The sequence below is a fragment of the Vidua macroura genome, chromosome 3, assembly GCF_024509145.1.
Source record: "Vidua macroura isolate BioBank_ID:100142 chromosome 3, ASM2450914v1, whole genome shotgun sequence".
NCBI lineage: Eukaryota > Metazoa > Chordata > Aves > Passeriformes > Viduidae > Vidua > Vidua macroura.
This window is the reverse complement of record NC_071573.1, coordinates 5,074,487-5,101,053: the sequence shown is the minus strand read 5'-3', so window position 1 is coordinate 5,101,053 and position 26,567 is coordinate 5,074,487. Positions and strand designations below refer to the sequence as shown.

The window sequence follows — 26,567 nt, the reverse complement described above, 5'->3', positions numbered from 1 at the left end:
CATGTGAACAAGAGATATGTGTGTTGCTTGCCTAGAGCTTAGAAGAAAGAAGTGAAGAGTATTTTCCCAAAAAATGCTTCAAAAAACCCCAACAAAACGAAGAAGTTGTAAAGCAGGTGGCCAGATTTGTAGGTAGTGGTGGAAAACCAGAATAAAATCATTAAACTTTAATTAGAACTTGCCCAACTTTTATCTCTTCGTTGAAATATTATAGGAAACCATCTCTTTATCCATAATAATGCCTAACAAGTGCTAATAATGTCTGGCTGGAGGCACCTGGGACTCAGTCTAAGGCTTAGCTCAGCTCTCATTAAAGAGAAGCAATCATTCCACCTTTTCCATGGGTCTCACAAAGCTTCATGGGTTTCACATGGCAAATCACTGTGGCTCTGACAACCACCCCAGACTTCAGAAAACCTGTATGCACAGCTGACATGTAAATGGCTCCAGGCTCTGGTCGCAGAGGACCAGAAGTGAGCTAGTTCAGCTAGGAAGTGAGAAGCCAAAGACACAACCATGGAGTCAGACAGGCTTTTTGGAAACCACCATATTGGTGGTTTTGGAAGATTTACATTCCAGGGCATAACACCAGTCCCAATTTGTAAATCATAAATGGGCAGGTCCTTCAAATTCTGCTTCCTTCTTCTGGTGCTTGCAATTCTTGTGAATTTTGCCCCCTTGTTTATTTGTTCTGGGAGTTTAATGCTTGAAGCTAACCCACCTACACTTACACAGTAGATGTTTTTCCCCGGATCTGTGATGTTATGTGTGTGCATCTCAGGACAGACTCCACCCTTTGGAGATATATAAGCTTTTAATGGAAAAGCTGTGTCAAGCCCACTTAGATGGCAAACCCAGGCCCTCAATTCTGCGACCAGCACACTGCTTGGATCAGCTGTGTGGCAAATTTAAAATTACCCTGAACTTACCAACGTGGCTGCCTATTGAAAAGCATTTCCTAATGATTACTCCCACTCCTCAAACCTTCTCCAAGGAACAAAGTCAGTTGGCTTGGCAGAAGGGCAGCAGGGGTGTGTGTCAGCCCTTCCACCCCACCAGTGCATAACTGTTAATCCAGGCTCTCTCCAAACAAAGATGGAAACATGAATTCCGTTTGGGGTGGTTTTTATTTTAGATTGAGAAGCTACACAAAGAGAGAACAAATATACATTTCCATGAGAGAAGGGAAAAAGAGAGTATCCCATTGTGTCACCCTCCTAATACAACAAACCATCCCAACCTGAGCCACGGGACTGGTTGCTCCCCAGGTAGGCAGGGAGCTCTTACTCCAAAGGGTACAGCACACAACAAACATCTGTAACATCTGCCCCAGGGTCACACACCCCCAGACACAGCAGTGTGGTCTTTTCTTTGCATATGTGCACAAACATCTGTTCTTGGGAGACAATGGAAAGGCTGATACAGAGTCACAGGGGTGAAACCCACAGCTTCGAAAGAGGAACAGCTACTGATGGGCACAAGGATCAACACACCCACATGGCACAAACACCTCTTCAATGGAGTGGTTACTCTAAGCACAAGGCAGATACGTTTGTATCAGTGATACTGGATTGTATTGGAGTGGATGGCAGTGAATTTCAGAGTTCATCCTTATTTTTATTAAAGTAATTAATCAAACAGTTTAGCATATAAAAAATACAATAATCCTTCCTCCTAATCAGAGCAATTTTTGTTCAGGTAGAAATAAAAGCACATACACACCTCAGGATTGCTGCCAGAGAGCTCACAGGATAAAGAAAAGCAAAGTATTTTCCTTGTCTCACACCAGGACAGCACATTCGCCCTCCTGTCTCCAGGGATAATGGAGTCTTTCAGCTTTGGTGCATAGTTATATTTGAAAGCCAAAGCAACTTGGAATTTGTCCTGAAGGGAACCAGGACAAGGCACCTTTAAGGATAATAAGGCAGAAAGGAACTCCTCATGTGCAGGGGTGGTCCTGCTATCCCTGAATCTGAGGGATTAATCAAAATCTAATCAAAGTCTTCACCCTCACAAAGTGTGAGTGAGTCGGTCTCAGTTTGCTGTAACCAAGAAGCAGCTCAGGAGCTGAGGTTTGCTCAGCTATTTGCAGTGCTATGCACGGTCTCCATCCCATACAGCACGACCTTACAAGAGTGCAGCCAGGATAGTAACTGAGGAAGTCTAAATAAGATTGTGTCCTTAAAAGAGTGGAATTCTCATGGATGGCAAACACATCACCTCCACAGTGGCCTTCAGGGAAGACAAGTCAACAGAGCATCTGTTGAGGAGCAAAGCAGGGAGGCAGCGACAGCTGGGCCACCTTGGTCACAATTATTTGACTAATTAAGTGTAAAATGTCATTAAAGTATTGCCTTAATGAAGCAGGGTTTGTTCAGTCAGACGTTCTCCAAAGCTAAAAACGTGTCTTTGTCCCCTCCAACAGGACAGGAAACAGGCCATGTCCTCAGATGGGGACAGAATATCTTTAAGTTTGATCTATGTACTATAGGAACCTGATCCTGCTGGGATCTGGGCAGACTCCAAGGAGCACAACAAACTCTGCAGGAGGGATACAGAGAAGGCAAACTGAACAAAACATGAGGAAGTTTCCTTCTGCATCAATACAAGCCACTAGGAAAACACTTTTTTATTCGAGGCACCACATCATAAGAATACTCTGAGCATGTAAAATGCCTTTAGTTACAGCCAAGAAACATTGCTTTACTGCTGCTTTGTTAATCATGATCATCTTAAAAGGCCCAGACCATTCTTCTGTGCTGGTACAGAGGAAAGAAACTGATTTCTCCATCAGAAATCCAGAAACCACAGAAAGCTCAGGAAATCACAATGCACATCAGTGAAGGCCCTGGCCTGTCCTTCTTGCAGCATTCCTTCTGGTTCTAAAAAAAGCTACAATCCAAACCAGTTAATATCTAGAGTATTTTTTTATGGTTAAGCACAGCTCTTTCTGTGGGAATGTAATCTGGGGGATTCAGATATTGTAAACAGTTCCTTGAGAGAAGAGTTCCCTTAGTAATTTCCTTCTGCAACATGTAACTGCAATTAAGTTGCACACACATGCCATATGCAGTTTAGTTTCAATTACTAAATACATGCTTGGCAAGGAAGAGAATTACTTTCTCAGTGTTGTTTTACCAGAAGGAGCAAGTGAAAGCTATCCTAAGGAACATCCAAGACCAAATTTCTTGGTCTCTGTGGCTTAAAACCACACCGTTAACTTTGCATTACAACAGAGTTGGCTCAAAATCCATTTCCTCATGCTGGTTCCTGTTGGTAGCCCTGCTTGCCTTGCAAGCAACATCTGTGGCCTTGGGAGACAAGTATAAATGCTTCTTGAGCAGGATTTTACATAAGAGCTGTCGGCCAGCTGAAATGTCCACAGTGCTCACCTCCTGCTGGCACTGAGATCAGAGGTTAAATCCCAATGAGATTTCGTAACTGTTAAGGATGATGCATCTGCTGACACTGAGATATCATTTGATAAGTAACCACCCTGTGAACCCTTGAATGAAAGATTTTTTTCCTCTCTTATTAAAATCTCTGTACAGAAATAAATATATTTATAAACTCTCAGATGTGGATTCTTTTAAGGAGGTGATAGTTGTTAGCTAAAAATGAACCTGGCTTTGGGACTCAGAGTCTGCTCCTAGCTGGCTTGACAACTCTTCATGTGACTCAAGAGAGAGTTCTTTCACCTTTTTCTGTATTCATTCACTTGTGCAGATGGGAACTGATGCCTGCTGGTCACAAATGCCTGTAAGGACCCCATGCAGAGAATGAATTCTGTGTTAACATTAACTTCCCAAGACAGTGCTCAGATGTGAAGACCTACAGGAGCCAAATAAGGCTCTTGATCACTTATTGTCAGAGTTAAAATATTCAGGGGCAACTGTCTCCATGTGTCACTCAAAGTCTGGAAAAAGTTTCAGATCATTTGTCAAATGATCCCTTTTCCCTCCTGCCAGAAAACTGAAGCAAGTGAGCATGGCTTTCATCAATATGCTCCCATAGATAACAAGTTGGTCTTTGTCCTTGGAGAATAATGGTCTCCATGCATTTATCTGAAGAGCATTTGTCCTAGCTATCCTGCAAGGAGGAATGTGGGTCAATCCCTGATCCAGAACTGTACCGCTGTTCCTCTGGTCATGGCCAGCAGCCAGCAGCAGCTTATCAGAGCTCCATGCTGGCCCTCTGCATGCTGCCTTGTTGCATTTCAGAAACTTCAGCACTCCTGCCTCTCCCTGCAAATCCCTCGCAAGCAGCAGGCAGGGATTTGCATTGTCTCTGCTACATGCCAGACAAATGCCTGCAGCCTCTTTGATCCTATCCATATCAAAATGTCAAGGAAAAGATGCTCCTTTATCCTCTTGCTTACCCTGTCTTCTGTGATGGTGCCCCTGCAGCCTTCCATCTCTTCATTCTTTTTCTCCACCTTTGTCACCCATACTGACAAGAAGACAACTTGTTCTTTGAGTCGAAAAACTCTTTCTCCCACTGAAACTAGTCAGGAACTAAGCTGTCAAGACTCTCAATTTAGATGCTGAATCCATTATGATGTCTGTTAATTTACCTGAGCCTAAGCTTTCATGGCATGTCAGGTGGAGATGGAAGGAGGCAGATAGATCAGGGCACTGTGTTGTCCTTGACTAAGTCACGTCCCTTTTCTGAGCTGCAGCTCACACTGACACCAGCTCCCCTGCTCCCCTCAAATTAGCCCAGCAAATGCATCCACCTGATCTCTTTTCCATCAGTCATTCCTCCTCTCACAATGCAACTCTGCATACTTTCATTATTTGATTCCTTTCAGATTTTTGAGAAGTTCATTATTCCTCAAGATTTACTCCTCTCTGTCTTAAGAGTACTTTCCAAACATTGCAACTCACTATCTTCCACAGTATGGCTTGTGAGAGACACATAAATATCTGTAAACCTAATTTACAGAAAAGGAAGCACAGGTATATGACTTATGCAACCTGTGCTGTACATCTGTCACCAGATCAGTCATTACAGGCAGCTCTGTAATTATGAACTGCCAAGGCAGTGAATCTTGGCAAATCAGTGAAGATGTGACAATTTTTCTTTGGTGAGAGTTTATATTTTGGTCTTTGACTTGGTACCTGAGGCCTACTGCTTACTGCCTGTGTGAGGGTCAGGATTAAATTATGATTTCCAACAGGATGATGCTTTACAGTGGCTGCAGAAATGCTCTGTGTTAGCAGAGGACCAGAGTGAAGATTTTGCCCAGACTGTTGACCAATGCTGCAAATCTTTGCAGAAGAGGTGGTGGTTTTGTCCCTTTTGCAAGCTCTTGAGGCCACAACCTACAAAATATGGTTGGGTGGTCAGTCACAGAGATGACAGGGACTTGGACTTGAGTGAAAGAGGAACTGCCTAAACACCTCAGATTTCATTGTTCTTGCTGCAAAATAAGGAGGAACCACAGAAGAATAGGAATGGTGACACTGGGTCAGGTCCGTATCTGGCACTGGTCACAGCAAATGCCCAGGAAGAGTATGGGAACAGAGCAAGCACCAGGAAAGCTTCCTGCCCCTCACACCCTCCTCCCAATCTCTCACCACCTCAGGGCCATTGCCTCCTCAGGGCTGCCCAGAAAAGACAAAGCAGAGATTGTTTCACCAACCCATGTGGTACTTTGGCCAGCTCCACATCTCTGTTATATCCGAGGGACACAGTCCCGTTTGTCACATCCTGGCAGGGGAAGCCCTGGGATTGGCTCCAGTCCGTTCTCAACACAAAAGCCATCCTGATTGCAAGAGACACCCCCAGAAGGGGTTGAAGTCCTTTGCAATTACCCAGTCTTGTAGAGCAATTACCAACACCAAGACTCAGCTAAAGCTCAGTTCTTAGGAATACAAGATCTTTACTGAAAATATCCTACAAGCAGTCAAGTCCTGGCACCTTCCACTGCTCACTACAGTTTTTCAGGCATCTACACCCACATCTCACAGCACAGAACAAGCACCTTTCTCAATGTGAGAGACAGATACTGCTTGGCACTCTCAGAGCAACTCTAAATTACCAAGGCTCACAAACCTCTGCTGAGTCCAGGACAGGAACGAGGCAGAATGCAAACTGGAGCCCTCAAAAACTCTGTCCACTCTCCCATTTATTCCTGAGCCACTGAAACATAAAAAGAACATACAGTATTCCAGGAAACAGGATGAGATCAGGCAGTGATAAATAAAGCATGGAGTGAAAAGTCAATCCTAGAGAAGAAACAAAAGATGGTGCAAAATGCTCAAAGAAACTTCACTAAAAAAAGGCTTGCAGACTCTTCAATATTTCATAGAATCCACTGAGCTGGAAGGGACCCATGAGGATCATCAAGTCCAACTCCTGGCCTTGCACAGGACACCCTAAGAAATACACCATGTAATTTCCATATCTTTCTCTCAAAAAGCAATTCCTGTACTAGAGGGTAGGACATGAGCTGAGGAGAGAACTTGCACCTTCCAGAAAAAAACCAAAACAACAAAAAAAACAACCTAAAATCGAATAGAAAATACTGTTTTCTGAAAATATGTTTTCTACATGGAATTTATTTCCTCTTTCATAAAAAAAAAAAAAAAGGCAACTGACTAAAGGTTTCCAATTTACAGTTAGGCCAGGAGAACAGAAATATATGTCCAGGCAAGAGACATTGGAGTTAATTACCACACTGGCACCAGATTTGTGGAGTGCCTGGGTGAGAGCAGAGCAGGTAGCCCTGCTTGCAAGGCTCCTGAGCACCTTCTCAGCTCACAGCCTCCTGGAATAGGAAGCTCCCAGTATAACATATTACACTGCAGGTCAAAAACTGAATCTCAAATGTACATCCCTCAACTGCCCTTTCATTTTTCTCACAGCAGCCTTACCTGACCACTTAGAGCAAATGGCAAGTCTTCTGTCTCATCAGACTTACCACCAGGATCCACATCATTACAGTGGTAGTTGTTGGAATGTATCACATTTTTTACAGTCTCAGAGAGTGCAGTACTGGATCTTTCACATTCCTACCTTAAGAAAACAATCCAGGTAGAGAGTTCTAGAATGCATCACGGTTATTGTGAGGAATGGGAACATCACAGAAAAAACCAAAATGTAAATTCTGACACAAATGATTAAAAAATGACCAAGAAGATGTTCTGAGAAGCAGTAATTATCCAGCACTACTGCTTCCATAGATCCCTCTTGTGCACAAAACTAACAAAAGAACTGGCACATTCTGAAGTCTAAAGTAGGGCTTCTGTAAGACTACAGATTTCTGGCAGGTTAAGAGCTGAATACTCATGGTTCATATAAATCCTATGATACCTGTCTCCAAGAAAAGGAATGTCAGATTTCCTTGATTAAATTCCTGCTATGAGAATGATTTTACCTCCTTAAATCCAACTGCTCTAACAAGCTTTATGTAGGACTAGACATTCACATCAATGCAAAACATGGCAACCCACTAGTAAAGACTGTGAGCTTCTAAATTGCTATTGGAAAATACTAATACTGGGTATTTTCTTCAGTTTTCCATTTCCTGGGATCCCCTGTCAGGAACAATGTGCCACTGCCTATGGCACACTGCTACAAGGATGAGGCACACTCCAGCTGCAGCACCATAGGGAAGAAGGATCATATGGCAATGGCAAGGTAGTGCCTTGCAAGGAAGCCCAGCCTTTGGGTTTGCCCAGGGCAGTACTTCTACCTGTGGGCAACAACAGCTTCAGGGTGAAAGAAAATTTAAATTGTGATGTGCTCTTCTCTGAAATGGTGCTGTGATGCTTCATGAATTGTCATTTTAGTACTGCCCTCACTCATGTGCTGATCCTAGCTGCATGTGTCACACTGAAGGAGAGCAGCATAGAACCACAGAATGTTAAAGGGTTGGAAAGGACCTTAAAAGATCATCCAGTCCCAACCCCCCTGACACGTGCAGGGACACTTCCCACTAGACCAGGTTACTCGAAGTCTTATCCAGCCTGGCTTTGAATACTGGCAGTGTTGGGGCATCTACAACCTCCCTGGGCAATCTGTTCCAGTATCTCACCAAATTTCATCTCTTTCAGTTTGTATCCATTGGTCCTTGTCCTACCACTACAGTTCCTGACAAAGCCCCTCTCTGGCTTCCCTGTAGGCCCCCTTCAGATACTGGAAGGTTGCAATGCAACCTTCTATTCTCTGGGCTGAACAGACCCACCTTTGTCAGCCTGTCTTCACAGGGGATGTGCTCCCATGCTCTTTGTGGCCCTTATCTGGACTTGCTCCAACAGTTCCATGTCCTTCTTATGTTGGGAACACCAGAATTGTACAGAGTATTCCACAGGGTCTCACAAAAGCACAGGAGCTAAACGTCTGATGAAGGATAAAACTGAACTACAGAACCTAGCCCACAGGGGACAGTCAGGATTTTCAGCTTCCTTGACACACCTATATACTATTTTAAAACCAAAGTATTTGGGGTTCTGGTGCATTCAGATATTTCAAAGAGATGCTTAGACTTAAAAATGTGCTTTTGGTTTCCTGAGTTGAAAGGAGTTGGGATGATTCTAACAGGAAAAAAATGTGAAGTTGATCTGCTGGGCAAAAGGCAACCCTACAGAACTGTGTTTGTCTCCTTTCATTTTGAAGGTGAGCCAAGGAATGACCAAATTTTGTGGACATGGTTACAAATAAACTGGTTAAGAAGAAACTCCACCTGCAGTTTCCCAGAGGGCTGACTAATCCTTTCCTACTTGGATTGTCTGCATGCCTCCAGTGCACTGGATTAACCAGCCAGTCATGATGCACTCACGAAGCTCTCCCTCAGGGGTGGCCACATCTCACTCTGAGCATCTTCCTGCAAAATTCATTGAGTCCCTTTACCAGGAGGGATGCTTTGCAAAGGAAGGCAGCTGCTGCTATGGAATTGGAGTTGCCTCTTCCTAGTGCTGATATCTTTCCAAGATAGATTCCTCTGAAGCAAGAGAGAACAAAGAAAAAGGGAGACTTTAGCATTACTTTATATCAAAGCTAAGTGTAAATATATATATAATGCTGAATTAACAGTGTGGAGATGGACCATATGCAATCTCTTGTTGAAGTAACCAAGGGAAAACATCACAAGTCCAGGCAAATTTTGGCATACATAGTCATAATTTTTTGACTATTAGCATCCAAAGAGCCAAGATAAATCAACAGGATCTTTGTAATGAGTTTGCCAGACTTTGTTCAGCTTTGGGATGTACATTCAGGAAGGACACTGTAAAGGCAAAAAGGAGGAATAAGAATCCAGAAATATTTAGCTGAGCTTCAAGCAAAGGTTACCACCTGCCATTAAAGCATTACCCTGGCCCAGCACCACCCAGAATTACTACAAGTAAACTGCTGCCAGAAGGACATTTATGGCAGGACCAAACTCCTAGCAGGAACAGGGCGCCAGTTCCCACACAGAGATCACTGGGATTATAAACTCACCTCTTCCCCCTTCAAGCCAAGACTCAGAGTTGCCTGTCATCAGTTTCCACATGATATGTGTTCACAATTTTTCCTCCCCTATTCAACTTTGCTGAAAAAGAGTATGACTGAAGTTGTTTTGATTGACCCATTAAATAAACATGAGCAGGACGTAGTGTGCTAGCAGAAGACCATGTGTGTTTTCATGAAGGGAACTGACTTCTGGATTTATGGATGTTGTCATAGGCAAGCCTCTTTCAGACATACTAATGCTGGAACAGACTCTACATTTTTTCAGCCCCAAAGGGATTACTTTAACAAAATTTGTTCTTCCTCTGGATTTTTTCCTTAACAGCTTGGTTAGAAGAAAGGAGGAAACCAATCCTTGATCTGCACAAAGATCTCCTCTGTTTGGTCCCACAGTTTGGGAGTTACTCACCAAGGAAAGCTGCTATGAGCTGCAATGTAGAGAGAGAATGAAACAAGTCCCTATAAGCTATTAATTTAGGTATGAAACAAAAAAAAAATTAAAAATAAAAACCAGCTAGTTTTAAGGAGATATTCAATGTTTTTAATGGATCGGAGAACATGAGAGGAAGGGGAGTGGGAGAAAAATGTTGCTTCATAACATGGCTGTAATGGTTGGTGTTTCCAGGCTAGAAAACAAATTTAAGCAACATTTTCACCCACTCTGGAGTTTCTAGACTGCTTCTCCATTCAAACAGCAGCAAAAGTTTTCCCCTACAATAAGCACATACTGGGTTTGTCTACCTCCCTATCTTCAACCCATCTGAGCCTTCACTAATGGAAGTCTTGTTACACCAGAAGCTTCCATGGCAGTTCTCACATCCATGTACACAAGTGTGCAGCGCAACACGCATACATGTACACGCATAAACTATCAAAACACTATTATAAAGCGAGTGCTCCTTGTCAACAGCCCTCCTCTGCCCACCCCACCTCCCTCCCCTTCCCCAGGCCAGCATATTTCAAAACAGACTGGAACTGAGCACTTCCAAGAGACATCCAGCCCCTGGTCGCACTGCAAATGTCTGGGTGCGTTGACAAGTCCCTGGGCCACCTCTAGGACTGGTGTCGGCGAGCGGCCTCGAGTTCACAATACTGATTCCTTGGATTCAGGGTCTGCTGTGCTGCTTGTGTTGGACACTGGGTTTTTGTGGGTTACCAAGGGTGACGTTTCTGCTTCAGACTTGCTGTTAGCAACTGCTTCTACGGTGACTTCCTTTAGCTCCTGCTCTCTCTCTTTCTTGTCTTTTTCATTCAGGTAATTAAGGATGCCTGCTCCCAGGGCATCCCCTTCCACATTCACAACTGTGGTGGTTCGGTCCCTGGTGGAGATCAGAAACAAAAGCCAAAGCAGCAGGGTTTTAGTTTTAAGAGAGTTTTAACACAATAAGGGGAGCTGATTCACCCCTGCCGAATCACTAACATCAGGGGAACTAGACAAGGGTGATGTAGTTATCACATGTGTTTTCCAGAGAAGTATCATTACTATTTCAGAACTAAAAATGTGCACCAGAGCAGGTTTAAGGTCAGTCAAACTGTTACTATCAGCTGGTTCTGGTCTCTCTGTGGGTTGCAGCAATGGTACTACTGTTTCTCAGGCATCCTGCTTTTCACAGGTCACCTCCCTCCTCTTCCCTTTTTCCAGGCCAGCATTTTTCAAATGCATGTTCAGAGCTGGAACTTACTTTGTGCTTATCCAGTAAGTAACTCAGAGCACCTAGCTCTCTTTTTAACTACTGTGACTGGTATCTTAATCCAAGCACCTACTTAAGGGATCCTTCCAAATGCAGGCAGAACGACTTGTGCTCTCTGCATTTGCTGCCCATAGCACCTGCCCTAATTTTTGGTGCTACAACACAAAACTAGTGTGCCAGGGTGTAATGGAAGAGATTTATGGGTCATAAAGATGAACAGTGTTCTCATGTAGCTTTTGAGACTTGCTAGTCATTCTGCAGCCTAACTTTAACAGAGGCTCAATTTGTAATTGTCCTCCTCCCTGGTAATTAAACAGCTGGCATGAAAGCAAGACATGGGACTCCTTCCTCCCTCTTTCCCCCTTTTGTTACCAGAAGGCTGAGCTCCTTAACTAGAACACTTGACCACAGAGGGCTGCTACCTATTTTAAAAAGAAGGCAACCAGCACAACACAGGCTGAGAGCAGCCCAGAGTGAAAGGAAGGGCAAGTTTTTCACTGTTGCCTCAAAGCACTTGCAAGTACAGGAGTGGAACATCCAGTGGAACATCCTACTGTACTTCCTTAGGAAGGCAGGATAAAAAGGGCTTTGCCTGTATCTCCTGTCCTCTGGAGGTGGCTGATCCCCAAGAGGTTACAGCAAGAAAGAGTGTGATGACCCTAAGGAAGCTGTAGGAATATGCTCCACAGACATGTGTTGTGTGGGAATGGAAGGTAATACAGCTGCCACCTTCCCACCTTCCCCAGTCTCTGAAATTTCCACATCTGCTGTGGGAATGCACCATCTATACAGAGAGGCTGGTGTTTCCAAAAAGCAATGCTGAGGCATTATGTGCAGTCCAAACCAGGAACTGCCCAATAACCCACCAAATGGAAACAATTTACCTGAGCAGGATTCAGATCACTTGACCCATACTGACCTCTTACTTCTTTCCCAGAAGATGGAAAGGAAAGGTTACCACCATCAATACTGTCTACTAAACTTGTGACACTCAGCAGTGTGTTCCAGCCATGACACTGCCCATGGCAGTGACAAGTGTCACAAACCCTCTGTGTCCCTCCCCTGCCAGTGGACAGCACCCCTCTGTGACACTTGTGTTGGTGCTTTGACCAGTCTTGAAACTATAAAAAAAGTTCAAACAATAGCTGACAGGAGCTTCTGATGGAAACTGCTTCCCACGTGTGACTAAGGAAGTTTTCCACAAGTGATGTTCAGACTCAATTTCCTTTGTCCTCCCCTGCCTTTCTAGTGGCCAATTAATTTCCAGCAATATCAACACATTCTAAATGAACTTTTAACAACCATTCTAATGGGAACTGAAGCCAAGAAGAAATACATTTCTACAAAGGCTGAATAAAAAAGCTTGAAGAGGGATTTTAGCATACTGACTGCTTTAAATGGGAAGGCACCACCTTTTCCATTGCCCATCACAAGTTACCTGTCCTGTAGGCAGGCATCATGCAAGAATTATTTTCTACTGGGTTTTATTCTGGACTTTGACCCCGTTTCCAGCTAAACATGCTACAGGGATGCTGTAGTGAGGTGGATGTCACTCTTTTCCCACGTAACAAGTGACAGGATGAGAGGAAATGGCCTCAAATTGCGTCAGGGGAGGTTTAGATTAGATATTATGAAAATCTTTTCATGGGGAGAGTTTGAATCATTTGAACAGACTGCCTAGGGAAGTGGTGGAGTCCCCATGACACGGCTTAATGGTGAGTATGGTGGGTGGTGCTACATTGACAAAACCTGAACGTTTTTTCCCAGCCTTAGCCATTCTGTAATTCCATGTTTCTCTGCCTCCCAACAGCAGGTAGGTGAGGCCTGCAGTACTCACACAATCCAGTCCACGGCCAGTATGAGGGACAGGTCGTTGGTGGGCAGCCCGATGGCCTCCAGGATGATGGCGATGGTGAGGACGCCTCCGGCGGGGACCCCGGCTGCTCCCACGCTGGACGCCGTGGCCGTCACGCTGCAAATCAACAGCCATGCCTGGTGAGAGGAGCTCCCAGCTCTGCCCTGCTGCACTCTGTCATGTGCTTCCCTGCCATGGGAGCTGTAAACAAACGCTCCAGCATGGGACACGCGGAGCGCTCGCTTCCCAGGCAAACCCCTTCCTGCCTGCTGATGCAAAGGAACGGACAGAGGACAGGCGCTCAGCAGGGATCCGCAGCAGAAACCGTGGGGATGGCTCTGGGTTCAACACCAGCACTGCCTTTTCAGGGTCAAAAACAACCAACACAACTCCATCCTGCTGCCTTTTCAGGGTCAGAAACAACCAACACAACTCCATCCTGCTGCCTTTTCAGGGTCAGAAACAACCAACAACAACTCCATCCTGCTGCCTTTTCAGGGTCAGAAACAACCAACACAACTCCATCCTGCTGCCTTTTCAGGGTCAGAAACAACCAACACAACTCCATCCTGCTGCCTTTTCAGGGTCAGAAACAACCAACTCAACTCCATCCTGCTGCCTTACTAACATGCCCAGCTCCAGTATGCTGAGGGACTTATAGCTCCTGATCCCACGTGTATAAAGGCAAACTCTGCCATGCAGGGCACAGCACCTTCTCTGTGTCTCGTCTGCATCCCAACACAGCCCCTAAATCAGGAGCTGGAAACCTGCAGTGCATGTGCTCAACACACCTTTTTGTGTGCAGATGTCTGCAACTGAGCTCTCCTTGGGCTATCACTGCATCATCCTCAGACCTGTCTTCACACCTGATTCACTGAGAGTACCTCAGAGTAGAAGAGCTGATTTGGCTACACACCAAAAAAACCCCAGTGCCCCAGCCCTGCCTTAAATAGACAAACAACATACTGGGAAACACAATCAAGAAGGAAATAAAACCTGGCCAGGAAGGGTAAAAAAGTGCCAGGAAACAGCTCTAGGGGGCATGTGGCTGATACAGCTGTGAGGTGGATGGGCACAGTGAGGAGCCAGAACTGCTTGTAGCATCCTCATTTAAGGGATTTTGAGGAGAAAAATGAAGATAATGACACTTTATGTGATATGGGACACTGGAGGATATTCCAGGCATAGAGGGGAGAGTGTCTTAGAGAAGAATGTAGGACGGGGGTGATGGAGGGGATAATGGAGCAAAGCAGTCAGGAGGGGAGCAACAAGAGATCTGACCAGGAAAGCCAGCAATGTGATGGTAGGAAGGACAGAGATAAGCAGGAACAGAGTCTTTAGTAGAAAACAAATGCATAAGGAACCAAGGAGCTGGCAGGAGAATTTTCTAAGACATCCAGAGGGGGAATAAGGGGCTGCTTTCTGGGCAATGCAGAATGCCTCAATTACCCAGCCTTATGGTGACTGGAGGATGGAGGAGTGAGATGCTTAAGGAAGGAGAGGAATTCCATGTGAGAAAGAGCTTTAAACAGCTCAAAGACTGTTTCAGAATTCAATTACCCCTCCCAGGTTCCACCTTTTATTAAATCGAGATTCTGGCAAATCTTGTAAAGGTTTAAAGACTCCATCCTTTAATCACCCTATAATTATGTTACATAGCAGTTTGTAAGCTTTAGGTCAGAGATGTGGAATGCTAACTGTTAGCTATTAACAGAGAGACCACAGCTTGAATGTGTCTGGGGGCCAGAAGAATGTGGTTGCAAGCAACTTACAGAATTGTGAAGATCTGCCCAGGGTTGAGGTCGACATTATTCAGCTGAGCAATAAACACAGCTGCCATGCACTGGAAAATAGCAGCTCCATCCATGTTTACAGTGGCCCCAATGGGAAGGATGAACCTGCTGATCCTCTTGTCAACTCCGTTGTTCTCCTCAATACACTTGATCATGGACGGGAGCGTGGCAGAGCTGGAAACAGAACAGGGAGAAATGGAACACAGAGCACCAGGGTGCTCTGAATGCCCCAGCACTGTCATGGCTTTCATGTTTCTAGCATGCTGCAGACAGGACTGTCAAGGCAACAATGCCATTTTACAGTTCCTCTCTGGCATGATGGCAATGAGGGACCCTCCTTGCTGGGTTTTGAGCAGAGGTATTTAATAATCTGCTTTCATCCAGAAATAGCTGATAAGGACTTTAATCTCCCACAAGCAAGAACTCATGACTTAACACAGTATGCAGCATTACATGGCTGTAGAATGAGCAAGTCTCAAACTACAAACATACAGTAACAGATGGAAATATAGCAGGGGAGGTTGGAACTAGATGATCTTTAAAGTTCCTTCCAACCCAAACCACTATGATTCTATGATAATAATATCTTCTCAAATGAACAGAAAAAATAATTTAAAATAAAACATCACTCTTGGATTTACTTCTTGCATTATAAATTACATGGTTTTATTCATAAACCCTCTCTTACTATGCAGAAGGAGGGAGTTAATAAATAGTACTTCAGCTCTATTGACAGACATGCAACATGCTTTTGGGGATGACCTGAAATGATTTTATATAATATGTCATTTGATCAGGTGTTTGTACTTGAGAAAAGCATAAATGACACACTCAATTATTTGGTTATGACAAATAAAAGCTGATCAGGCCAGATCTTTGAAATAAATGCTAAATGCCTTTACACTAGCAAGCAAGTCTGCTTTGCTCCTACAAGACGAGTCTAAATTTGTTCCAGGTCCTTCTAAACTTACAAAATAAACTTCTGAGGACAAAGTCACTCACTACTGACCCTCACTTCACTTAAAATTGAAAGGACAGCTGGCAGATCATTTAAAGACAATTTTATTTTTTTTCCCCAAGATATTTCCAACTCAGCATCATTCAACAGCCCCAACATTTTGAGGAATTCTTTTCAACAACTGATAATCAGCATGTGCTGTGTGGCAGGCTGATGACAGCAGTGGGACTCTCTATGCTCAGGAGACTCTTTCTGCAATCTCAAGAACAACATTCACACCTTAAACTAAAACTGGATACAGCCAGTTTAGGGTGACAAACATAACCAGGCTACAGTCCCAGAAGTGGCACAGAAACCCACCTGGAGCAAGTGGCAAAGGCAGTGGCAAGTGGTGTGATAAGTCCTAAGAGAAAACGATACGGATTTTGCCGTGTGGCTGCAAAATAAATAAGTGGCAGAATGATTCCTCCGTGGATGATGTGGCCCAGGATAGAGGCAAAGATGTATTTTCCCAGACTGGTCACCAGAAGCACAATATCTTCCATTTCCACAATCTTGCTCCCAACAAGGAACATAATGCCAATAGGTACATACCTGTGTAAATGAAATATTGGCTGTCATTAAGTACAAACAAAAAGCCTTGGAAAACATGGCATTTTCTGTCCTGGAGATAACATTCCCCTAAACAATCTGCTGCACCTATTGAAGGGTAGTTCCCTATTCACCACACGCTCAGGTCAGGCAAATTTAGAAGGCTTTTCTAAGACTCTTGTTTGGTGGATGGTAAGCAGTCAAATTTTAAAATGTCTGTTCACTTATGCCCTCAGAGACAGGGCAAGGAGAGTGCCAAAGGGAAGGTGAGTGGGAAGCAGAAATGCTGCCAGGAGCTACCAGGACAAGACACCAGTGGGGAGGGGAGGGAAGGGAGCAGCATCACATCACTGGAGTAGAGAGAGGGGTCAAAGAGTTGGGTCTCAGACATGCAGAAACTCCCAGCACGAGTACAGAGTCAGGTCATTAAAATCACAGACACACTGGGTGCCAACTCCGTGGAGGTTAAGAAAAAGCTGTGCACATACCAGAGAGCTCAGCTAAAGGCTGCTGATGCATGTGCCAAAGACAGCAATTAACTCTGCTATTTGCCTAAAAAGGACTAAGTTAAATGATCAGGCTTCCAGAGCCCCCCCAAGCCAACAGCCAGACACACACACATCCATGACTCTTATCTAGAAACACGCCACATCAGCATTTGTTTGAAGTTTCCTTTGTCAAGAGCACTCGGATCTGCTCCAGGGGGAGGGCCACCTGCAGGCCACAGCCACACCTCTGGTCCCAGTAGCCCTGAAAACACTGAACTGCCCTTGCACCAACAGCACAGCAGCTCTAAACAAACTGTGTGAATCACTGCAGGCCCAGGGCCAGCTCCTTCCTTAGCTCTGCTGGGATGTTTGTGTGAGTACCTCTGTTGATGCTGTCCACGCTTCATCCCTTTCTTCTAAGATTAAGAAATACTAAAAAATCACCCAGCTCCCCAAAATCCTGCCCCCAGGAAAATGTGTGACTACAAAAGATTTGCCTGTACATCTCGGGAATAAAGAATCCAATGTCCATGTTCAGAGAAGCTGATTTGTGGAGTCAGGACAAACTTCAGAAGGTTTGGTTAAGCATGCAAAGGTGTGGACAGGTGGGCAAGCCTTAAGGCTGCTCAGATCACTCACTTCTTCCTGGCCTGCCTCTCCCTCAGTGGTTCTGCAGCTCCTCTGTTCCATGCAGAGAACATCTCCTTATGTCCCAGATCCATGTGAACATCCTCTATCCCTTGGCCAAATTTCTAGGGGAGCCTGTGGAACATTCCCCACTTAGCCTCTGCAGTTCTGCCTCTGAACTGTCTTTCTGAGGATCCTGATTAGCCAGATCCAGCTGAGCCCTGGTCCTTCACAAGCTCTGAACACTGAATTCCTCCCCTTGAAGAGGGAGGCTGGAGAGGAAAGAACTGAAAGTTGAGACCCAAGTGCTGCTAAAACAAGAGAGTGGCTGTTGAACGGGACCAGATACGAGCTCAAGCTGCCTTTGCTGCCAGTAGGATTTCACCATTCCAAAGTATCCCTTGGGAAGCACATGCAGCTTGACAGATTTTGAAAAAATACCAGGACTACACAAGAGCCTTAAGGAAGGAAAGAGAACAAGTAAGGGCTTCACTGTTAAGGGTCAGCAGTGGTCTCTATAATCCACAAAATAAAGGATTACATACCAACTGATTGGCTTGAAGTGCTAGCACTGTAATAAGCTGAATACATGAAATGCCTCTTATCAGTATTCAGTGTCCAAGGAATTACATTCAAGAGCAAAAAGCTTAAGCTGCTTGGAGACAGAATTTTTCAATCCCTTATGGTAGCAACTAACACAGAGATCTGCCTGTGTAAAATCAGGTGTTTTGTTCAAACCCTACTTCTTAGGGAGAGAAAAACAGTAGGAATGAAAAATGCAGAATGAAGGAAAAAAGAAATACATTTAAATACACATTTAATACATTAGGCACACTTACAGCTTTTTAACCAGCTTTGGAAAGGGAGTGAGAAATGTCCCACTGTTAGTTTGTTTGCTAGCTATCTTTATGAATATTTTACACTCTGTATGTGAGGTATTAGTACTGCTGTTTCACAGGAGCAGCCCAACTCCATACAGCTACCCAGGACAGCCATGATACTGCTCTGAGGCCCAGGTTCATCCCACCTGATGGAAAACCCAGCCAGGAGGCTGCTCCTACCCCAGCTTAGGTGGCCTGAACCACTCTCTAGAGGTGCCTGCCTCCTCCAACGCTGGTTTCTTGCCTAATGAGAAAGCTTAGTGTGCTCCAGTTCCTAACTTACAGACTTTTTTTGGCTTCAAAAGCTTTGTGGGATTGATCAGAGCACCAGTCAGCCCATAAACTTTTCCAGACTCCAAGGAAATAAGTGAAATAATGTATTTGCTCATTAACAGGCAAGAGAAAAAGAAATCAGCCTTAGGAAATACTGAGCTTTCTTTCCACTAAATAATCAAAAAGGAGTCCTGGAGAGGATTTATAGGCAACCCTTTGAAGTTCTCTAGCCTGATACCTTAAGCTATGAGTGACTGTCTCATTACAGGGCACAAGCAAGGAGAAAAGACCCCATTGCGTGACATCACAAGATTCACTTTTGCTGTGATGAGGGATCTCACAGGAAACAGCAGAACAGAGAGATGAAATGTGAGTTTGCTGATCTGGGCATAACACTGCAGTGCAGATGTACCTGCAGTCACACACTTACCACATAATCCAGGTAACCAAGACCATTGTTGCCTCATTGAATGAGTTAAAGAAGCGAATCAGATCTTCCCCCTCCTGGCCAAGCTTTTTCAGTGCCACTCCTAAAACCAGAGCAAACAGCACCAGTCCCAGGATGTTCATCCCTCTGATCTCAGTACCGATAGGGACCTGCAGAGACAAAAAAGTGGCTTGTTACCTGTGAGAATAGGAGAAAAACCTAACAAAAGGGTCAGCTCATTTTGTTGCTGTCTGATTGATCTGAAATCAACAAGCAGAACCTATTTTGGAAAGGTAGGGCCTATTTTGTTGAAGGGAATCCAGGAGATCTGGATGCAGTTCAGGTACAAACCTCCCTAGTTATGAGCTGGCATGGATTCACTGAGGAGGAAAGGGCCTGCTACTACCTCCCCATGTGCCCTTTAATATAATATTTGTGTTCTCAGTGACCTGAACAAGAAAACTCCCCAGTTTACTCAGGACTTTAGTGCAATGATGATACCAAGGTGAAAACCATGAGAAAACCAACCAATGTTATGAAGCAGAAGGAGAGGAGAAAGGCAGAGAAAGGCATCAAACTGTGGCAACCTACTCCTTCATCTGTCCATGTCAGCTGTGGGAGATAGGGAACAGAAGAGAGATACCTGTTCCCCTTCTCAGAAATCAGTCACTGCCTGGGAAAAGAGGATAAAAACAGGATCCTCCTATTGACAAAAACTAGTCTACCCACAGGTCTGCTCTGTTAGTCCTTCATGGTTTGCTTCTCAAAGACAGCCAGAGTACTCTTTGGCAATGTAGTATCATAGAACTGAATGAGTACTCTTGTGGCTACATAAAAATATAATTGTTTTGACAAAGTGGGTTTTTTTCTCTCCAACTTGGCAGAACAAACATGTCAAATGGTTGTTTTATTTGGAAGAACTTCTACAACAGATGAAGTTTGTGTACAAGTTTTGGCCTTTTGGCTAGTTTAAGTGGACACTAGCTCAACACAAGGAAAGAAAAATACATTCTGAGCTAAAAGCTTGAAATGAGTATTGACTAAAGAACTCAGGATACTGATCTCCTAAATCTGATAAAACCAGCCTGCTTAAGACTGATGTTTTTTCTGGAAGTACACTGCTGAACTGGACTGTCTCTCAATGGCAGGTGGAAACAAAGTCCTGCAGGGAAAGGGATAAAATGTAAATTATACACAAAAGCAGGAAGGTTAAACTGCTGTTAAGAGAAGTGTTTACAAAATGTGAAGGTGCTGGCATTTTTTATTCACTAGGTAAAAAAAAATTAGATATGGAATCTGCAATTTTTATGGTAGTTGTTTGTTCAGAGCTAAGCTACCCCTATTTATTTGATTCCTGATTGAAAGAACTGAAAACATGGACAGATATTAAGCATGAGGTACAGTGTATCTCCAGAGATGTCTGAAGACACATGCTGTCACACACACTAACACTTTTCTGTCTGGATAGTTTATATTCTGGTTTTTCTGACTGAAAGCTCTAAACTCTTCTGTGGTTAGAAAAGTTAAGACAAAACAAATGACCCCCTCCTATTAATTAAACAAATAATCTGTGTACACAGGAGGTTATTTTGTAATAGATATCATTTTATACTGGGTTCATTTGATACAGGGGTAATATGAAAAGTTCAGCTGGAACAGAATTTTATCATAATAGGCCCAAACCATTCCTTAAAAAAAAAAAAAAAAAAAAAGGTCCCAAAAACAGTGAATTTTGTTTTGGTTCCCATTCTGAAAAAAAAAATGTATAAAACTTTGCTATGGAACAGAAATTCAGTGTTTCAACACTTTAAGAGCCCAGCATTCTGACCTGGATGTTGCTGGGAGAGAAACTCTGTACCTCTGAGAGTATATGGTCTTATTTCACCCTTGGAGAGGTCTCTGTCCACCTTGCTCCCAGCACTGTGGTAACTGCTGCTGCTGTTCTCCAAGTGCTCACACTCACCAGCACTTCAAGCCTAGAATCTGTGATCTGGGGACCTCCTGACCTCTTGGTGACCAGAAGATGACTGGCTGCCAAAAACTTGTGAGCTCTCTCCCTCTATTCGCTGCCACCCTGTCCCCATTTTCAGGCCTTGCTCTCCCCTTGTCTCTCTCTCACTGATTTCTTTACAGCACACAACACTCACCATCACCTCCCAACACTGCAGACGTAGGCAGAAAATGCACCACTTGCCTAGAGCAGTAATTTATTGCAAGAAATTCCTCCCTGCAAATCCAGGGGACGATCTGCAGCATTCAGGGAATTCCACCTCGTTGTGACACCACACGGAATGAGCCCAGCAGAAAACCTTCAGCGGAAGATCCTCACAATCCCAGCCTCTAAAACTGGCAGATGCTGAACAGCCTTTTTGTACTCTCACACAAGAGTGCATCACCCCAAAGGGGCAGCCAAACCAAGCAGCATTGTGGACACCAAACAAAAACAGCTTTAATGAGAACTTTGTCCCTGGACAAGCTATGGGACACGTTATTGTTTGCCTAAAATTATGCATTCTCTTAGGAAGATTCATGGAGCTCTTCTGGTCCTTGAATCTCTCTGAAGATCCCATTGTTTTTTAGCTCTTGAAACAAAATGCTTATCAAGGAAACAACTGCTGACATTGAACAGTCCCAGTAGTAGGTGGCTGAAAAGAAAATGCAGCCATGTGATGTGAGGAAGAAGAGCAACCACTGGTTTGTGTATTTTTACTCCTGTCCAAAGAGGAACTGAGTCCCCACGGGCTCCCTGTGCTGCAGATGGTAAAGTGAGATAGTTTGTGCCCCAGGAAGTCTTGCTGCCAAAGAGACAGAGAGGATGTAGCCATAAAAGCTGGGTAAACATGAGGTGAGCATGTGAAACAACAAAAAAGGACATGGCTGAGCAAACAAGTATATGTCCCACTATTCACTTCATCAGTGAGAGAAGACAGAGCCTAGTAACCCCTACCTAGTAAAGGGGGAAATATAATCAATGGAAATTTTTGCTCTACACTATTCATATGGAAAGTTGAAGGAAAATATTTCTCCTCTTCACTCAAATATTCTGCTGATGAAAGAAAAAAGCAGATAGGAATATGATCTTATTCCTCTGGAAACAAACTTCTGTCACTATGATATCCAAAAATCATACTCTTCTTTCCAAACTTAATCCTCATCTATTCATAAATACTATGGTCAGACCAGTACTAAAACTGAGCTAACAAAAACTGAGATGATGCTCTCTTTATTTGGTCTGTTCTTCCCTAGAGACAGTAGGGCGTCTTCTGGAATTAAAGAAGGTCAGTCTGGTTTTGCTCCCAACAACTTAAAAAAGGTTTTGGAAAAGTAATAGCAGAAATAACCTTTACATCATCACAACTGTTGGCAAAAACTGACACCAGTGGCATATTCAGAATATTTTTTCTGATGTTACATCAAACAGGAGACTGATGAGAAGGAAAGAGAGGGGAAAAATGAAAACAATAATGTTGCATTTTAAAGGGCCAAAAGATGCATTCTTATCTCTTAAGGAAAAGTGATGGTGTTGAACAAACATTTTAAAAGTACTTGACAGCCAGCACTCTGTTCAATGGATATGGTTAGCCTTAATCCATGCTTGGTTGCTACGGAACCCATATCAACCCTGACAGTGAAGATAAATGAAAGACTTACTCCCCTTTCACTTACCCTTGCTTAAATGTCAAATAACTCAGCACTCTGCAACAACACCGAATGTGTTTGAGCAGCACGGAGCTGCAGGGGCGTGCCCTGCCCGAGGGCATGGAGAGAGAAATGCTCTTTTGGGATTCTGCAGTGACAAGGTGTCACACGGATGACGGCGGATCTGGATCCGGGCTAATGCAATCCAGCAGGCACTGGCAGGGGGAGCTGCCTCCTTCCCCCGTGGAGCTGCTCCCCCTGTGATGCCAGGCTCGGCACAGCTTTGCCCCTGCTCAGTTCCTGTGTTATCCCAGTCACCTGTCACCCTGTCACCCGGGCTGGTGAAAGTTCAGCCCAGGGCTGGAAGCAGAGTTCACAAACACTGTTCTGGGTCACCTGCTCACACATCATGCATGGGGAGGAGAAGGTGATGAAGCCAATGCTTCCTGTGCTCAGGGATATACTCCAGAGTCCCTTTGGGTGAGCATAAACTGCTTTTTCCTTGATGGTTTTACAAACTGGTGGGCAAACCCCAGCTGAGCCCTTCCATGACAAATGCAAAGATTAAAGTCTCTTGCCCTAGAGGAATTCAAATCATATTAAAAACACAGTAACCCAACATCTGATACTGAGCTCAGACAGCCAGAATGAGCCTGAGGAAGAGAAAATCACCTTGAAAGCAATTTCTCAGACCAGTCTCCCAAAAATCCCATGGCAGCACATGAGACATTTTATTTGGAGGAAGGTGACACCTTGCAGGCTGGGACCCTGGGACCCATGTTGTTTCACAGCATGCTGCGTGTAAAACAACGGTAATTATTGCTGGGCCTGCAACATGTTGGCTCTGGCCAATAATAAACATGTTGGATAGCCCTGTCTGCAGGAGAAATGACACTTAGTGGGGCACAGAGCATCTTTGGAAGTCCTACCAGCTACATATGGAAGATACCACTCTGTCTGTACCTACACACCAGTTCCCTTTGTGACACCATTGCAACAGTAGCCTATTTGCAATGTTCTGTCTGTAATTTTTACTCCTTCAGACCACTTGCTACTGCTTCAAACAAAATTTCAGCAATGAGAAAAAATTCTCAACCCAACAAGTCTATTTTTTTTTTAAGAGCCTTGGGTAGAGGGGAAAAAAAACTTTCTCTCCAAACTCTTAATGAAGAGTAAGGTTTAAGGGACATACTCAGCCAGCTTGATTGCTATTGAGTTCCAAGTCTACAGGAAGTTATTTGGAAACATTAGGTAGACTGACTAAAATTTAGATCAAGTGAGACCAGGTCTAAGAAAGCATGGCCTAAAAAAATAAAGTGTCAAGGGTCACATCAGTTGAGCTCAACTCTCCTCTTAACCACAGCTTTCTGTTGTGACTGTAGGTGCTCATTCAGCTTGTGTGTGTCTCAGTTCCAGGAAAACAAAAATACTTGTTTCTTTCTCAAGACTGCTGGAAAGGATTAAAGGCTGTGAAGTAGTCAAATATTACTGACAACAATTTGTTTAAAATCTAAGAAATTACCTTACCTTTTCCCATGTGATATTTCCAGAGGTTGTGTTCCTGGGCAGCATCTGATAGTCTGTCGCATACTGCAGGTAAGAAAAAAACCACAACCAAACAAAAATGGTGAGGCAGGCATTAAAATTGTCAGCAATTTATCTAAAATCTAGGGCAACAATTTACTTTGATAAACAAATTAGACACCTCACAAAAGCAGGGCACTTCTTTGGGCTTGTTTTCTTTAAATATAAAAGGGAAGGAAAAGCTTCTGTCCTTGTCAATTCCCTGTGAAAACAGCAGCACAGAGGAAAAGAGGACTGCTTTATTTCATCCCTGAACACACACAACCCTGACACTACAGGCATCACAAAATATCCTTTTCATAATGTTATTTCTGTACTGCTTCTGGTTTTACTCATGGAATATTGACTTGTACTGTATTACATATTCATGTAAAATGGAATTTGATTTTAAGAGTTTGCCATTGGTTTTGATACAAAAGCAAACCCACCACAAAGGCAAAAGCTATTATTTTGCTCCTGTATCATAAAGAATCACTCTGCCCCATGACAGTATTCTCAACACTCTCTATCCTGACATATAAAATTAGCATTGAGAACTAAATCAAAATCTTTTTGGAGCCCTACAGCACCTATCCATCAGTTTAAACCACACTATGTTCTGGTGCCAGTTATCATCCCACCACACAGTCTCTGTTGGAAGAGAAACCAGGCTGAGAAATTAATCCAGCAAGGGATACAATGGAAACTACTGAATAAAACCATCAGGCAACAGGTAATGCTTACACACATGGGAGCCTAAAGGTCTTCAGTCTTGTCTGTTCTGAGCCCAGCTCTAAACTACATAGCCAAAGGATTTTCAGCTAGGATTCTCCTGCAAAATGGTGAGCAGCCTGGCACAGGATTGCCACTACTGCCCAACATGGCACCCAAAGTTTAAATAATGTTTTTGGTGAAGGTAGAAAAGATGGCCTTTGAATATGCTTTTGTTTGAGGAATATTTTTCAAATAATTTGCCATGGAAGTTGTATGTCTGACTATATCATGTGCTTTTAAAAACTCTACCTTCTGTAAGTAAATTAACCTCTGGTATTTTCTACACCACCTTTCTAGTCCTCTTCCAATAAAAGAGCCTATGCACTGTAGCTCATGTCCAAAGTCCACACAGATCTTACCGTTTCGAAAGCTGCAGCAACAAGATTTGCAGGAAACAGGTTCCTGTAAAAGACAAACAGGAAAATTAAATATGTCGTGGGGAACTTCTTAAATTAATGCACCAATGTATCTTACTCTCAGAAACAGAATGCCTTCTTCAAAGGCAAGCACATTGGCACGGGTGAAGTGTGTAGCACGGAAGATTCTCCAGCAGGATGGAGCTTGCTGTGTGTCCAGAGGTGTGGATGCCATCTTCCTGGGCTCACATGAAAGAGATGACAGATGCTTGCTGCCACACCTCACCTTTTGGGCAGAGCTAAATCTTTGCCCAAAATCACACACAAAGCTGGTTATACACACCCATTGCCCAGTGGCTACAGAAAATGGTCCAGCCACACCACCTGCAGCACCAGCTTATGGCCTCCAGTGTCAGGCAGGTTTTTAACATTGCTCATGTGATTACACTTCACTCGCAGCATCAACATGAAGGACAATCCAATCAGCAAAATCCACTTATGAGAATGGCTTAACCCTTCAGCACAGCAAGGCCAGCTTCCCTGATCAGCAAGGCAGAGCAGAACAGTATCACAGGGCAGACTTCTCTGCAAGGGCTGGGACAACACAGATGGAAAGTACAGGCAGCTCCTATGGAACATGTGAATCCAGTAGGGCCTTCACACAGAAATGCCAATGTAGCATCAGGTTAGTGCAGAGAGGACAGCATGCAAAGTGATGCACACTCTTTCTGACCATCCAGTATGTATCTGCATACAGGAAATTAAAATCATGAACTGGACTGAGCAGAGCTTTCTTCCAGGCTTCTTGTGGTATCTTATAGTTGGTTTTAATGCTCTTATTCCTTTCTCCCCTTATGGGCAAAGAGCACGTGTTCCCCTAGCCAAATGACAGCTCTTGGTTTTCTGTGTCAGAAAGGAAAACAGGAATAAAAGCTGATCTCTGGGGTCACGGCAGGACCACTGCTGGCAAGGGCAGGAATGTGATGGGTATCAGCTGAAAATACTGCCAGTAGAAGGCATCACAGAGGCACAAGAACTCTTATGGTAAGGAAACAGAAGACTTTACCCAGAGCCAGTTAATTGTGGCAAAAAACATTTGGATAGCTGCTCCCCATCCCATGTTCTTTGCACAGCTCCAAGGAAGCTGCAGCTCCCTCCAGGCTGTGCCCTGCTAACTTCCCCCCATTTTTGCCAC

At 44.0% G+C, this 26,567-nt stretch overlaps 1 protein-coding gene across 1 annotated transcript in view; it reads right to left on the bottom strand.

Moving 5' to 3' along the window:
• Positions 1–1,108: 1,108 nt before the first annotated feature.
• The window catches only part of SLC1A4 (solute carrier family 1 member 4), a 77,459-nt gene continuing 52,000 nt past the window's right edge, over positions 1,109–26,567 (bottom strand). Inside the window, exons 6-12 of the mRNA XM_053972318.1 lie at positions 25,376–25,418; positions 24,207–24,269; positions 19,044–19,210; positions 16,114–16,347; positions 14,775–14,969; positions 12,985–13,119; positions 1,109–10,775 (exon numbers count right to left, since the gene is read on the bottom strand). Coding sequence (XP_053828293.1) covers positions 10,541–10,775; positions 12,985–13,119; positions 14,775–14,969; positions 16,114–16,347; positions 19,044–19,210; positions 24,207–24,269; positions 25,376–25,418 — 1,072 coding nt within the window. The 3' untranslated portion in view covers positions 1,109–10,540. The remainder of the gene's footprint in view (positions 10,776–12,984; positions 13,120–14,774; positions 14,970–16,113; positions 16,348–19,043; positions 19,211–24,206; positions 24,270–25,375; positions 25,419–26,567) is intronic.